This window comes from Calypte anna, chromosome 1 (genome assembly GCF_003957555.1).
Source record: "Calypte anna isolate BGI_N300 chromosome 1, bCalAnn1_v1.p, whole genome shotgun sequence".
Classification (NCBI taxonomy): domain Eukaryota; kingdom Metazoa; phylum Chordata; class Aves; order Apodiformes; family Trochilidae; genus Calypte; species Calypte anna.
Window position 1 is genome coordinate 42,933,819 of NC_044244.1, and position 17,132 is coordinate 42,950,950.

Genomic DNA, 17,132 nt, shown 5'->3' on the forward strand with positions numbered 1-17,132 from the left:
ATGAGTAGCCCTACTCTGGGCTTTCCTCACAGTTCCTCACCTCAGCATCTGCTGAAACCTCAGCACTGAGAACACCACAGACCAGCCAGTCTGACCCAATGAGTGTGATCAGACTTTGAGAGAGCTCTATGATAGTCAACAGCACCTTCACTGAAACTTGGTCACTGAAAAGAAATGCAAGGGAAACAAGCAATACTTTCAAAAGATAGCTATGACATTTAGGTCATTGTAAGAGATACATAATTTTAAGAAACCCAAACAACAACAAATAGCATCAGATAAAGCCAACTGAAACTCCCCCAAATCAGACTTTAAGTGATACTTTGCAGCCAACATTGCAGCTATATATCCACCTTCCACAACTCTATCACTTTTAGCTCCTCAGCTCTGAAAATTAATCACCTTGCTTCTTGCCAGAAGACTACATACAACATTAAAAAACAAAACCCAAAACACATGCAAACCCCAACATTTCCATAGAAGTAAGAAGAGAAGCAGTCAAGAGTCCAGTGCATGTTACATGATAACCTACATGACCACCACCCACAGTCCTCAGATCCTCCAGGACTGGGTTTTACTTGTAAGCAACCCCTCAGAGTAGTACTTTTACAGCCCACACTTCTGATAAGGATAGAAAGGGAAGAAAATGAAACAATAATTTTATAAGTACAGCTCACAGAGGGTATATGGACACGAGAGGAGCAGAGAGTTACCCATGGGAGCAGAACACCAAATCCCTTGACCCTTGGAGGGATTTCCCCCTGTCAGTACTACAGATACCAACTTGCTCCCAGAAGGACATAGACTTCACTGAACCATGTCTTTTTAATCAAAACTGGCCCAGTTTAATCAAACTGGGCATAAGGAAACAAATTAAAGCACCCTCCTCTCCCCAAGAAACTACCTCCCTGTTTTTCTTTCAGGTAGAAAAAAAAAATCAGTAATTTCTTCAAAAAAAGCAACATGCTTCACTAGCATTTAACACAAGACTTGTCATTTCTATGGTACTGCAAAGCAAAAAAGAAAATCTTATTTAAGTATCTATTAATCCAGATTGAAATAGACATAAATAGCCCTTGTTTTACTTAAACTGGTTTATTACAAGCTTCCTGCATGCAGCAGCTTGGCTTTATGTCTGCACAGTCAAGATCTTAAAATTTATTTTTCTACCTTTGGTTTTGTAGGTTGTAGCATTTACTGTAATGAAGGCTTCATTAGACACAAAAATACTTCAAAAAATAGTAAGAAACCCAGAATATTGTTAAAGAATAGACCATTTTTTTATTACTGTCACTGACTGAAGATATTTTCTTTAAAAAAAAAACAACTGAAATTGTCAGGAAGTTGAAGCAGTATCCTGTTAGAGATACAGAATGTCTTCTAAAAGAAAAACTTAAAAACATTGCAGTTAGATGTCTGTGTATTCTCTAAGTGCACTAGAGCCCCCAAGCAAGTACAAATAAACATTTAAAAAATGGTTACTTAAAGTCTTTTTGACCATTATGTGTTTTTAAATATTGCTTATAATACCCCAAGAAAAGAAAGAAAAGAAAGAAAAGAAAGAAAAGAAAGAAAAGAAAGAAAAGAAAGAAAAGAAAGAAAAGAAAGAAAAGAAAGAAAAGAAAGAAAAGAAAGAAAAGAAAGAAAAGAAAGAAAAGAAAGAAAAGAAAGAAAAGAAAGAAAAGAAAGAAAAGAAAGAAAAGAAAGAAAAGAAAGAAAAGAAAGAAAAGAAAGAAAAGAAAGAAAAGAAAGAAAAGAAAGAACAACAAAAAACCCACCACAGTCCAAGGCCTTATACTTACAACAGCATATAGAAAACCACCTTCTATTCCTCTCTGGTAAAGACAGCTCAGACTGACAAAAACTATTTTAACTGTTCCTCTGAGGAGCACTAAGTAAATGAACTTTGGTACCCAAATGAGCTCATCTGCTGGAAAATCAGCTTTACAAGGTGCAGCTGATGCTGGCAGCCACTCAGCTCTCAGGCTGAGAGGAGCACTGGGATGCAAGGAGGTGCAAATCAACCATCAGCCTCCAGCCCTTCTAATTGTTTTTTCACATCTCTCCAGCAGCTGGTAAATGACTTGCTTGGAATTTCAAGGCATCCTGAAGCCTCTGTGCTATCCTATCCTTATTTTTAAGACAGTGAGGACAATAATTAGATAGCTCACTGCTGTGTCTAAACTCAGGTACCTGGGATGTTTCTCACTTTGATTAGCACTTCTTCCTTACTTTTCCCACCTGCTGCAAACTTTCAGGCAGGACCAGATCTCTTCTAGTTTCTCTTGTGACAGTTTGAGCAAAGAAACCAGAAATCGTATGAGTGTCACAGATCTTATAATTTTTTAAAGCAAGGCAAAAGTTGAAATGTCTCAGGCTGATGGTCTCTCAAGCAGTCTATTACCATCTGACCTGCACCTGGTGCTCTGAGCAACAAAGAAGTTTTGTTAGAATTGTTAGCCAAGCCCTCTACTCAGTACTGAATTCTCAAAGTAGATTTGCATTTTAACACCATGGATCTTAGGTGTGTGCTGTACAAATAACTAGAAATAGAATAATGTTTCTGAAACTCTACTGTCTGTCTTGTACAAAGTATCTGCACAGCTTATCAGACTTCTCCAAACACTCCCAATCTACCACAGGCCACTTCAATACTCCTGGAAAAAAAAAAGTAAGAAGTGGTCTCACAAGTGCTTTGTGATAAAATCCAAAATGTGGAAGTAAGCTGACATCTCTCTTCCCTGTTTTGTTTTGTTTTTTTTTTTAATGGGAAAACTGTTAAGCAAAAATTAAAACTTGGCACTTTCACCCAGCAGCATTATCAAAGACTATAGACCTGATGTAATTGGTTCTGATTCAATTGGCACACAAATGTTTTTGACTACCCAGTATTTCTTCCAGTAGTAAAGCTGATAAGAATACAGAGGTAGCATTTCTGAGATCAAACCAATCCAGCTGAGGATCGGTTTTGTCTTCAAGAAAAATCTTTGAGAGATTTATGTGTAAGGGAAGATTTTTAACTTCTTGGTTTGGCCATAAAACCTCCTGCATTAAGAAAGCACCCCTGTTTTTTTATCCCTTGATGTATAAAAGTGACCTCTACTCAGAGAGGCTCCTCCAGGTGACAGCGTTACCTGTGCTGCTGTACAGCTAGCAGAGTAGGCACTGAAAGGTGCAGGAGCAAACACCCCTTACATATAGACCTTCCACCTTACATATAGACCTTACACCTTACATAGAGTGTAAATGGACAGAGATGGAGAGAAAAGTAGGGACGCAGGAAACTGGCCTTCATTCCCAGGGTCTGAGGTATAAACTAGATGCCTGATACACTCCTAAGAGTCTCAGTAGCATAGTCTGCCTCGTCCTCACACTTATTCATATGAGAAATGCTACAGGACTTCATAAAAAGTTGTGTTGATGTGTAACAGCTAAGCTGTTAATTACTCGTCTTGAGTACAAGCTCTGGCAATACAAAACTCACAATAAAGTTGCTAATCTAAAAAAAAAAAATAAAATAGCAGGTCCTCTATCACAGATTCATGCATCAACCAAATCAGCTTGTGGGTTTTGCACTATTTTATTTGGCTATTTTATTTTATTTACTGTTTCATCTACTTTGTTTACTCTTTCTTTTATTTCTTTTAAAAAAAGAAATATGTGTAACTTGCTGTGACATCAGGATTCAGGGATCTGGCAGCAGAAAAATCCCACCATCCCCCATTTGCCTGGTGTGTATTAGTCCATGTGTCTCATGGCCCATCACCACTAAGTGCTTGATGCTTCACTGTGGGCTGAGAGAGGTGAGCACTGATAGACCTGGTTGAAATGGTTTCCCACCCACCTTGGGATTATCCAAAATGTCTGTCAGGTCTGGTGATTTGGTGCATCAGGTAGAGCTATTTATTCTCCCCTAAAGTGGACTAATACCTAGAGAACCAAGCTTTGTTTCGAACAACAATGGTGTTGTTAAAATAATAAAAAAATACTCTTACATCAGTGGGATTCTTTTACATCATGGGATTAAAATGCAAGCTACTCAAGAAGAAAGTGTAGCTCATGTTCAATAAACATGGGAAAATATTGAAGACAAAAAGTTTCAGAATTCAACAAATGTTAAAGAAGCAGAGTTCCTAAATTTCTTGGTTTATCTTGACTCCCCAAGGTTTCCTTTTTGTCCTTTACCAACATTTTCTTTTACATAACTTATGTTTTTTGGATATAGCTATGTGTGTTTCTAAATGAATGTATCATTCTTTTCCCATTCCTCATGGAAGGTAAGGAAAATGAGATCAAGAAGCTGCACATCTTATGGACCATGGTGACGGAGGTTGGGCACTTTGTCAAGAGCATGGATCCAGCTATTTCAGTGTCTGACACCAGGCTGAGTGCCATGCAGTCTCTCAGTGTAACTTCCCTCTTTTCCTCTCTCCCAGTTTTGTCCACAAACAAATGTTGGCTTCCAGCTGCTCAGTACCTGCTGGGGACTCAGTGACAGCAGGGGAGGCTGTGTGAGAAACCTGCTGCTCAGCCAAGAGGGGATGACTACACACCTAATGTTCAGCATAGCTTGTAGCCCACTGGGTAGCTTCTTGACAAAGAAAATATCTTCTTTGTCACGTTTGTGGGGGTGGAAGTAAAGGTCAGATGACTCCTTGGCCTTTGGTGCTTCTGTCATTACAGAGAGGTATGTTGTTGAGAGATACATCCTGTAGTATCTGCCTCTCTGAAGAGCTGTACAACTTCTGCTAACATTCTTTGTCAATGCCTATACTTAGATGGTCAGGTCTCTTGTCCAGCTTGCCAATGAAACACAACTCTTTTTTAGCTGGTCTTTTTCTCCTGGTGTTTGTCCTAGACTTGTTTATCACCTTAAAAAAAAAGTTTTATCCTATTGTTCATTGAACTTCAGAAGTAATGCCTTTTCTTGTGACATTCAAACCTTTCAATATTTGTGGATTTCTACTCCTATCTGATACTTTTGAACGTCCCTCACCCCCACATAAGCTATTTCACTTTTACTTACAGTATAGCTTGAATTTTCTTCTCTCTCATCAGCACACTTCTGAGAACAGTAGTGCCTTGACCTGACTGTAGCACTGATCACACTGAAATCCTCAAAAAAGGCTCTTGTACCTCTGTTGTGTGAGGCATTTACACAATCCCTACCAGCTTGACCTTTCTTCTGCTTGTTCTGTACCTCAAGTAGTTTTTAGCACAGTTCTTCTCATGTAGACAAGAAGAAAGAAGAAAAGCAAATCTAGTAACTATGCAGTAGTACTGGAATCAGACCCAAAAAGATTATGGTACTAAATTTGCAACATAAATAGTTAAATTTTGGGCCAGCAACTAATGACCTCTGTAATCTGGGTTACACCTGGGTTTAAAGTTGAGAGTACCTCTTCAGTTCAGAGCTGTACCATGGAATACAACTTCCCAGAGAAGCTGAAGATGTCCCTACTCATTGCAGGGGACTTGGACTGGACGACCTTTAAAGGTCTCTTCCAACCCAAACTATTTAATGATTCTGCAAATTGGGGCCTATTTTGAAAAATATTGTTGAAATCATGTTTGTGTGACATGAAATGGCTGGCATAAAATGTATTGATAGGTTGCAGATCATGTTTGCTCCAGCAGGTTTCATAAGGAGAATACAGAGCTTTGTGTCCAAGTTCCTCCTAGTGTGGGTGGGATGTACTGGGGGTTAGACCAGATGATCTCTAGAGGTCCCTCCCAACCCCTAACATTCTATGATTCTATGAAAGCCTAGAGTTAGCTTGAAAAGATCACAGAAACACAAAAAACAAGCCCTAAAGATGTTAAGAAACATTACCATGTTTCTGGGCAGACTCAATTTACCAGTGAGTCCTAAGAGAGGACGGGCTAATCTATTCTCTGTGTTTCTATGTAATAAAAGATCCAGAGCCTTCTACAGCAATCTATTTCTAGGTCACTATGCTACAGTTAGAAAGCTTTCCTTACTATTTAAATACCCTTATTGCAAAATAAACACAAAATTATTTGTTTGCATTTTCCTACTTTGCAGACTCTGCCATGACATTTCATAGCCTTTCAAGATGGACTTTCAAGATGTTTAGCATGGATGAACCAGAACTACACTGTGCTTGGGGCGGTTCAGATGCCAGTCAGAAGTAAGATGCACTTCCAACAAAGATCTAACAAACCAGCAAGAAAGCACAAAGGAAATGAGAATAAGCATAAGAAACAAAGGTAATAAACCCCAGGAGATGATCAGAATACCATATTTGCTGACGTACCTACTGACCACCTACACACAGCAGCTACACCTTTTACTCAAGAGGAAGCAACGGGTCACTGGTGTCATTACCAGAAGTTTGAAAATAGACAAGCACAATTACTGCAGCCTATATTTTTAGGAAAAGATTTGGGAATGCACACAGTCATGACGCCAAATCAGTGACGTGTGTTTGACCCAGCTCCACCATATGAGAACTTTTCACCCACCTCAGCACTGAATTTCAATCCCAGACATTGGCTTTTTATCATTTACAGTGTCAGGATAAGCGGTCTATGCCCTTTAGGTTGTCTTTAAGAATAAGAATAGGTTATGTTCTTTCTAACAAGGGGTCCTGCTGGTACAGCAAGCTTCAGTCTACTTCCCTCACTTAGGGTATTGATTACATGCCAAAGCAACTTCCTCATCTATGTGAATCAGCTGAGAAATGGCAGGACTGATAATGAGTGTTTCGTGTACAGCTCATCTTCCTGAAGAGCTGCAGGTTTTTTATGTGTTATGATCCATAACCCAGTTATAGGCTACTTACAGATGCCCATACATCCACTTTTTTTTATTTTATTTTATTTTATTTCTGAATGCAAACACTTTAAATACATGCATTTACTTCCCACAGTATTGCTTCCTCTTGCTGTTTGCAAATAAATCATGTCCCATATGACATCTTAGAAGTGGTTGTATTTGTGAGAAGAGTGACATGACCACTTTCTCATAGGATCGTGACAAGAAAGAGCTGTGAAGGGAGAAGAGTCTTTTAAACTTTAGTAACCACAGTAGAATTGGCAAACATGGAGCTTTTGTTCTGCATGAAGATTTCTTAGAGATTTCCAGGGAAGTGGTTTTGAAATGTATGCATTTTGAAACACCCAAATGACTTAGAATCTCTGGTGATGTAAAAGCAAAGTGATTTAGGAGCCTAAGTCACAAAGACACAGAGAATATAAGGGAAAAATATAAACCTTTTGGGAAAAACACAAAACACTATGGAAATTCAGGTTGGGGTTGTGTTCATTTCACCTGATATTGTCAGTGTAAAATGCTGTCTAAAGTCAATGAAGAGACATTGACATGTGCAGAGTGGAATTCTGTCCTTTTATCCTAGTACCCCACACTCTGTGATCAGAGGCTGTTCTTTGAAGTCTTGCTTCCCTCCACTCTGTAGGACATTGTTCCTAGTCAAAAGCAAATAGTGACATTTTAGGTGCCCTGGGGATCGTCCCTGCCCTTCAGCTGCTTCTCTACAAGGGCTGGGTCAGTAGCAGTTTCATGTGTGTATCTGCATGGTGTTTATGCACTGTAGCCTGTCTCTCGTTCCTGTTGAAACTAAACACCTCAGTTTTAGATATCTTAACGCCACGGAGACATCTGATGGTACAACACTAAAACCATTTAATGTAAAGATATGCTGCCTGATGCTACTACAATAAGCCAATTCAGGTTTTGATCTGTCCAGTTCAGCTTCCTGCTGCCCTCTGGGCAGCCTCAAACAAGCCCCAGACTCCACAGGGAGCTGAGTGGGACTCCAGCAATACTGCCAGATTTGGAAGAGTGAGACTCCAGTAACACCACTTGCGAGGAGTTCAGACTTTGCAAAAGTGGTCACAAGGTAAAAAAAGCTGTGTGATAACAATATAAATCTTTTTCCATGCCTCCTATTATCTACTCCTCCTCCCCAGTTCCAAGAGAAGGGGCTGAGCAGGCTGTCTTTGTGTTAACTTGTCTCACTGCAGTGGCAGGAGAATCCTCATTCCAGTGGCAGAGGAACCAGAGTTGATTTTCAGTGCTGAACACATTGAGGTTTTTCAATCATAAGGAGAATCACTGCGAAGAGAATATACTTTATGTTGACCAATACCAAAGGTAGAGTGTTGATTTTCACAGACTCACTTGTATGTTTTGATTCTCTCCCTGTGGTCTGTGTGTAGAGAGAGGCTTTGAAGTTACTCCAGAAAGGAATAAGCGAGGAGCTTTCTCTTTCTCAAGTCTCTGTTTGTTAAATGTCCCCTGTATGCAAAGCATAGCCCCCTTCTAGGGCTAAGGGTTAAGGATCACCAAGAAAGGTCTCTGATCTGTCAGAGCAAGAAGCATAAAGGAGGGAAAATGTAAACTTCACAGTGAAGTAGATCCTAGTAGAATCCCTTCTCCAAGCTAGGGTGCATCATGGCATGGCCTTTTTAAAGTGATAGAGGCATGATAGGAGCTCCCAGGCATCACAAGAGCTGCATGAGGCCAAAACCTTAACTTCCCTCTTATTTCTTGCATCTATACCAAAGTGAGCTGCTAATGACAGTTCTGTATATTCAATAAGCAATTCTGTCTGCCTTGAGCAGTGAGCAGAGCATTGTCCCCCCAAAAGCAAGACATCAATTGCACCTTCACTAACAGTGTGCTTCAGAGCAGTCTCCACTGATGATTCCATCAGAGAAAAGCTCTTCCCAAGCCTTAGCAGTGCCTGTCTGGACATTCCTCCCTCAGACCCCACAAAGAGCATGTCTTTGGTCACACATGTAGGCTGGCCTGTATTTTTATTACACCACAGCTTGGTCCTGTTTGTGAAGCTGTGGCTGGAAATTTTCTGTGGGCCAATCTTGCAACTATCAAATTTCTAACTCCCCGTTTGCTTAGCTCTCCCTCCTGCTCTCAGCTCTTCCTTCTGCTCCCCTCTCCCTTTTCACAAAGGAAACAAATGAAGGAGGACAGATAAAAGCCCTAACTACAGAGCCAGCAAGACTAGACTTCAAGTATGATTGGCCTGAGGACCAAATCCAATATACATGGCTGTGGTGACAACCAGTAGCTTCTGGAAATGGCTTCTCTGCTTCCTGTTCCCTACCTTTTTTTCTATTTGTTGCTCCATTGCTTGACCTGTTCAAGCCCATGATCTGGGCTTTTACTCCAATGAATCCATGACACAGAAAAGTGTTTCTGACTATTAGGAGTAGGTATTTTTTTGGTTGGTTGGTTAGTTTTTTGGGGGGGGTTGTTTTGTTGTTTGTTGGGTTTTTTTTCCAGCTTTGTATTTTTACTTGTGCATAAGAAAACAAGATGCAAGAGATTTTAAGAGACCCCAACAAGAAATTGCATCCTCTGAATGTATGCTAGGAATAACTCAAGCCAGTGACACTGGGTGTCACCTTTTTCTTAGGCTGGTATGTTATGACTGGAGAGTAATTTACTAACTTCTCCACCTCCTACAATAGATAGCAATCTGATATCTTGAATTATCCTAGGTAAACACTCATCATCCATATTAATACCTGCTTCTGGCTGTGGTTATTGATCATCTAGCAAGAAGGTGATGAAATGCAAATGCAGAGGGCTCATGCCAATGTATTCAGAAGGTATTCACCTGGCTAATGGGGTGCATCTCCATGCGTATCCATCTTTCAATCATTTCTCTGGCTTCCTGCAAGACTACAGGTTTCCCTCAGGAGTCATCAGACCTTCTACTTCTCCATCTACAAGGCTGACAAGAGATCCCTTTAGACTCCTCCGCCTTGCTATGGAAGGGGAGGATACATTGACTCTGAAGATTTAAAAAGGGACCCCCAAACCTGTAGGAGATCCTGAGACACACCCTTGGAAGTAAAGAAGACTGAAGATTTGCCACTGAACTAATTATGAAGGTGAGTGAGAATCTTTGGGTGTGTGGGAAAGATTTAGCTTGCAATTTATGCTTTTTCCTATGAGTACAGTATATAGAAACTGCAGTGGGGGCTTAATAATTTTAACTTTAAAATAATGTGAGGGGCATATAGACACAATTATATTCTGTGTGCTTGAAGAAGTGTATTTTAAAAAAAAAACCCAAGCACTGATAGCACAACTTGCTCTCAAAACCAGGATGTAATAAATCACCGGGAATCATAATGTTTAATGCACTATGTTGTCCATCACTGTTACCAGTGCATGAATAACAAGCAACATGGTCTGTGCAAACAAGTGGAGATGCAACCTGTTCACAGAGGATTCATGCTCATTTCATCTGCATGTGCTGCACCCGTGAACAAACTCCAAGAATCAAACAAGCTTCTCTCGTGACATGTCTGTAATCATGACTGATGCAAACAGGATTCTTAAAACTTTCTTTTCCAGATGAAGTTGTGATTCACACTCCTGGTTGGGTGGCTGGTTGGTTGGTTTGGAATGGCAAACATTTCTTCTTGTGTACATGTACAACGTTTATTAAAATCAAGATAAGACTTTATATCATCTTTCCCCCTTAGTTTGTACCTTTTTCTCATTTCTGGATGATCTAATATCCTTGTAAATGAGAGCACAAAAGGTGCTTGTTTCAATGCCAGTTCTCACCAGTATGGAACCTTTATAATTAATATGGGTAAGGAGAATAAATTATGTTTAATTTAACATTTGTCTGCCCATCAGATCACTGTGTATTAAGCTGAAATAGCCACTGAGCAAGAGGAGGTTTGGCAGCAAGACAGGGAGAAAGGAGGGACTGGAAATACCCTCACATTTAGATGGGAAGTTAAGAGGATCTATAGATCTGAAAGGCTTTTCCTGTACCTTGTGGTTCTCTATTGTGCACAGGGGCTGTGTAAGCTGACAGCATCTGCAATGGCACTGCTCTTGGCAGCATCCTTCCTGTCTTTCTCCTGGAGTGCACCTCAGGTAAGCAGCTCACTCAGGCTGAATGTGAAGCATCTGTGAATCTCACAGATTTGGGGCCATCCAGATATTTGTATTAGTTGGCAATGGTATGCAATCTTGACACACCTCTTCTTTTTTTGGCATAAAGGCTCATTTCCAAAGGAGGAACTGGACTCCTCAAGCTATGCTCTATTTGAAGGGTGCACGTAAGTCCCAAGATCTTTCTGTTTTGAGGCGGTAATTTTCTCTATCCATGATTTGTTCCTAATCTGCTTGCCTCCCCACAAACAGTAAATTGCTAAGAATGATGGGGAGGGAGAATTCTGAGGCCTGCAGGGATGTGATAAGTGTTATTTCTTGTCTCTGAAATAGTGACATTACTGTTATCCTCGTTGTCATTATTATTATTATATTATTATTAATAATAAATTGAAGAAAGCAAGTATTAGAAGACAAGCAAAACAAAGTACCAAAAATGTATACAGTTTGAAGCTTGATTGTAAAACCTATTGGAAAAGCAGTTTCCTTGTCCAAAGTAATCTTTAAGGAGGATTAAGACACACTGAATATAGTAATCATTCCTTATTCTCACTCAGGCTTTCTTATAACCTCTCAAGCAATAGGAGAACACACAAGAATCTTGCATTATGGTTGGTATTAAGACCACAAGCACCTATTTGTGATTTACCTCTTCTAAAGAGAACCTGGGTATCAGTGTTATCAATATTGTGGTGCTAAGGTTCTGTAAATGACTTTTGAGTTTTTATTGCTTGTCCAGAATTAAAGAAGCATTAAATATAAAGGTAAAATTTAGAACCAGGGAGGGATTTTGTCCTTTAAAGCAAATCCACAAAATTTAACAGAAATATTCATATTTTCAGAAATTCTCTTCTGAGTAGTTGTTTCAGAATTAAAACTATCAGGTAGCATAGATAGTAAGAGAACTAGAAAAATAGCTTCCTTGAAATTAAAAAAAAAAACCTTGAAGCTCATAATCCTGAGAGAAATGCAGAAGGGACACGATACAAATAGTAACCCTACAAAATACGCAGACTTCAAAAAAACTGTACCTAAAAGAAGTTCTAGTGACACAAATAACATTATTTTCTATTAATAAAGCAAAGAATTTGGCTTTTTTTGTTGAGTGCAACTCTTCCAACTGAATAATGCACTGTGTTACTTCTATGCCAACCTGTGTATCATTCTTATTGATGCATAGGAACTACTGTGTTTTATTTTTTTAGGGTTTTAATTTTTAAAAAACAAAAAAATATAATATCTCTTTAAAGGGCAGTATGTTATAGTCCATCAGAAAGACTGAAAGCTCTTGACCATACAGCAGTCAAGAAAAAAAGTGAGGACAATACAGTAAATTTCTCATTAAGTGCAGTCCCTCCAGCAGTTTACATACAAGAATGAAAGGTGGTGGAATTCCAGCTCTATAGAATAAAGCACATCTTGAGTGTTCCACTTTAGGATGGGCTTTTGCTGACTTGGAAAGACTTGGAGATGGGTTTATGCCTCCCATTTTAGGTTTGCAGAGGGATTGCTGTAATTTTGTATATTGAAAAGCTACATTGGATTTGTAAAGTGGGTATTACAAGAGATTTGGGAGGTTGTTTTCACCCTTTCCCACTGCTTTTGTAGAGGGACGTCGATTCATCTCAGAGGAGAGACATGGAAAGGGTCTGTATGACAGAATGCAGTTTGGTAAGTACCTGTGCACAGATGTGTGTAACACATCAGTCAGTTCTCAGATCATGGGAGAAATCTGTGGAAACTGGAGGGGTTTTACTTTCCTGGAAATACATTCAAGGGAGCAATTAGACTCCCTTTTGTTAGTTTCTTCATTCCGAAAAGTACATGATAAAAACTGTCTAACTTTTCTCTCTTGTGTACCAGTTTGGCTTCATTCACATAAATTATGTCCCAGACTCACCTGGCATTTAAGTGGGATTATCATCAGTGCCTTTGACTTTCTTTTTCCAATGGAAAATACAAATCAAGTTCTTAATTATGCTGAGCTGGCAAATATCAAACGTAGATTAATTCATCCTAGACAATGTTTCCACAGGAAACAGAATATTGTAGCAGAATAATGAGCATGTGAAAAAAGAAAATGTTTTTTATCTTCTAAGGGACTTTAAAACAGCCACTATTTTATAAAGATTGCTAGTCTCTCCTATGTTAGCTACTTCTCAGGCTGGTTTTGTGCAGAGAATATTATAGAAAAAAGAAAACAACAGTATTGTTTTTCTTTGGGTGTCCAGATGCAGACATAAAAAATCAAAGAACAAAAGAAATAAATACCAGTAAACAATCACAAACCTTGCACCTCTGATTTTATAATTCCAGAAACACGCAGCCAAACCACAAATCCTTTGTCTCTTTCTGAAGCCGCAGCTCTGTTCCTTAGTTCCTTATGGAAAGCACAAGAAGAAGGTAACTACCTGTTTTGTATTTTGACTTTTAAGAAGGGGTCTATCAATACTTCCTTGCCAGTAATTGAGCTATTAAGTAATTATTTAACTTACCTAAAAGGCCTTGTTTGGAATGAGATATTATTCCACAGAGTGCATTGCATTAGAGGGTAAAATTATGCAGAATAGAACATGAATCAGAAAAACTACAGTAGCTACACTTTTTTATATTCTTCTTTTAATTTGCTTTTCAGATTTTTATTGGTTCAGATTCAAAGGAATGGCTATTTTCAATTTAATCTTCCAAAACAGACATCTACTGGGGCTCCTTTTTTTCTGCAGAATATTGTTTGGCTGCGAAATTTGCATTTCTTCAATTGCTCTCATGTCCCAGTGGAAAGGCTTAAAAGAATCCTAGAAAGCCCCAGCAGAGGAGCTGTAGGGTTCCTGGCTTTCAAGAGCTCTGTCACTGGCACAGTTGACAAGAGGTCCCAGTGATATTTGAAGACAGAGACCTGAAATATCCTGAAAAATCTCCTAATTCATCCATGTGTTCCTACCCTCCCAGAGATATTGTCTAACCCTCTCATGTCAGTCCCCTCAGCACCTGCTACCTGCTTCCACTTCTCACTTCAGCACCTCAGAACCCGCATCTCTCTTCCTCAGCACCCCCAGCAAAACCCAGCTACTGAGTCAGGCTGAAACAACTTGTGTTTCCTCATCTCCTTCACGTACATTGCACCCCCTTAGTTGAGGACCCCTGTTCTATGTTCCCCAGATATATAGTTCACCTTTTCCTCTCTAGAACAGCTTTTCTGCAAAGCCATCATGGTGAACCCTTCATCACCTGATGCATACCTACAGCTCCACAGGCTGAGACCCTAAATCAGCACTACCCACATCCTGTGTCTTTCTACCTTTCACCTCTCCAGGTACATGGGCTGTATTTCAGAAATGGAGCTGGAGACAGGGAGCTTGGAAAATCAGGATACACCCTACAGTGCTGTGAAGGGTCTGTGCTCTGCTCTGGCCCTTGGGTGCCAGGGGGGTTCTTGTAGCATTTACAAACCCAGGACTTCCCCTCCTTGGTTCAGAGCAGGGAGGAAGAGAAGGTGGCTAGAAACTACCTTTTTTTCTTATTATCCTGGCTGTGTGTTCCTCCTTCAGACTCTTAATTTCTGTCACTGTGACAGGAAGAAAAAGTGCTGTACTTGAATTAGGAAATGTGAAGGAAAACTCTAGTAAAATAAGAAGTAGTTTTTTACCTTTCACACAAATGAGTGGTAAGACAGATCTTTTATTGCCTAAATGCCTTTGACATCATCAACAGTGTGTATTGAATAACTGCCTTGTCATCATGTCAGTATCACCTCTCCTTGGTTACCTAAAGTATGAAGCTTTCCTGAAATGAAAAGAGAGTGTGAGAAACACCTGACAAAATTAAGCTGGCGTATGTTTAGATATGCTGGAATCATTCCTGCCTTCTCTATGTCCACTGTGTGTCATACAGTGCTAAGCTAACAAAACCCAAACAAACTAACAAACAAACCAAAAAACCCAACCAAACCAACAAACAAAATCAGTGGCATTTTGACTGAGAAAGGCAGAATGAAAAAATAGCATAGTGCTTTGGACAAAATATGTGAGATGTTCTACAGATAAATCAGTGAAAGTGTCATTTGTGTGCTAACAAAAAGAGAAAAATCTTCTAAAGCTGATGATCCAAAAATTTCAGTGGTATTTTCCTGCCTGCTGTTACTGTTCCAGAGGAGACAGAGGGCAGCAATAGCCACCTAAGAAGGAGACATCTCTGAGAAAGCTAAGCAGAACTGGCAATTTGTTTATAAAATACTATGTGGAATAAGGTTATCATCTTATTATCATAGTTGGGTATAACAACACAGTCAAGCCTTGGTAAGCCCTGAACTTTCAGAAGATCACGTTCAAGTGATTTTAGAATCATCTTGGCTGACAGAAACATGCAAATAAAGAACAATTACATTATTTTCTTCTGCTTGAAAAATTTGCATCTTGTACTAAGATATCACTCTGGACATGGTTTATATCTTTGCTTCTCAACAAATATAGTATTTCCTGCATTTAAAATGAGAGAAGATAAGATTATTTCTGCAGACTCCTGTACTTTTTATCTAAGTCACATTACACTAGGTGTATGCCTGATCCATATCATTTGTGAAAACTTTGGCTGACTGCAGTATCCTTTATCTACACCTTAATTTTCCCCATTGTGTCTTATCTTACAGTTGAAGAAGAGAACGGTGATCACCGTGGCTACTTGACAGATCATCTATCAAACTGGTGAAATATTTCCAATTTCTTTAACATTTATATTGCATATACTCTGCAATAATTATTTCTGTAATCGGAGTATTTCATCCATCCTCACTTAATTTCCCAAAGGCTGACATATATATTCATTGCTACATTTTGAATGCAACTTGATTAGAAGTTACTAGTTCAGATAAGGAAATAATCTGTAAAGTTCCTGTCTTCTTTAGACTATTTTGGATGTCCCACTCAAAATTTAAAATATAGAGTACCATCTCACCTGAAAAGATTATCAAAACTGTCTTTTTGGATAACCACTTCATTAAAAACAATTGTTCAGTAGCCTTTGGGCAATATTTTACTGCCTTCCTCCCAGCTGTATATTGAAGCCTTTTTGTTCCTGATAGAGGTAGATACCTTCACCACTTCACTGTTGGCTCTATAAGCTGCTGATGGTCAGTGAGATATTAAAACAATCCAGCTATGTTTGACTGCAAAACAGGTGATTTTTAAAAATTATTTTTTCAGATATCAGTTACTACACAGAATAGGCAACAGCACTTAGACATCAGTTACTCCCATGCAGAAATGTATACTCTGAAAAATCCTGAGCAAATCCCACCACTTAAAGACAGTATGGGGATAAGTCTTATGGGATCAGGCTATGGTATAGAGCCCCAGTGCTGCCAGGAGGTGCAGTGCTGGGTACAAATCCAGTGTCACACATGACAGCAGTCATACAGAATGATGTTGTTATTGCACTGTTTTGTTGGCCTGGTTTTTGAGTTTCAAAACTGGAATTACACATAAATTAGTTATTTATCATTCCATGCTGATAAGGATAAATTTAACACTACTTATGTGGTTTTGTGGTCTTACTGGAAAGCCCTCTGTAGTTCTCATGTAATTAAAGAGCAGCCATGTGATTCTTGTGTCCAAGCAACTATGTTTTATTTTTTTAACCTTCAACCCTAGTTGTGCTCTTCACTTTTTAATGCTGCATCCCTCTGATCTTTCTCATGGAACTTCTCATTAATTTTGTTAGCTCATACTAGATCTAATGTTGTTCCTCCTTGACACAAAGAAATGCAGCTGAAGAAACAGGAATTAATTTCTGTCATGGGACTATAGGCACTTTCAGTAGTTGTTTATAATCCATATAGTTTCATGCAGGAACTTCACAGAAATCAAAATGTCCTTGTTTGTTCATTTTTAAGCACTAATATACCTTTCAATAACAATAGGTGCTGTATGACAGAATGCATTCACAGTGAACTTCACCCAATGACCAGAATACGTTTTCATTAATTTAATTTATCTTTGTTTCAAGTATACACTGAATATTTCAGGTGCATGTAGGTTATTTTTCAGCATATTTTACAGTATGATCATTCAGTGCTTAGATAAAAAGAAAGCTTATACATCCTTCGGTTTGCTATTTTAATGAAATTCATAAGCCTATAAATGTCCAGGAGATACAAAAATTGTACTAATCACCTTCCCAGTTGACTGATTCTTGTATGCATTCCTGATAT

General features: G+C 39.0%; 1 protein-coding gene across 1 annotated transcript; it reads left to right on the top strand.

Annotated features, from left to right (window-relative positions):
* Nucleotides 1–9,897: 9,897 nt before the first annotated feature.
* On the top strand, nt 9,898–15,631 carry SPX (spexin hormone). Its single transcript, XM_030444940.1, has 6 exons — nt 9,898–9,903; nt 10,829–10,909; nt 11,037–11,094; nt 12,536–12,598; nt 13,244–13,330; nt 15,573–15,631. The coding sequence occupies exons 1-6, from the start codon at nt 9,898–9,900 to the stop codon at nt 15,629–15,631; spliced, it is 354 nt and encodes a 117-aa protein (XP_030300800.1).
* Nucleotides 15,632–17,132: the final 1,501 nt, after the last annotated feature.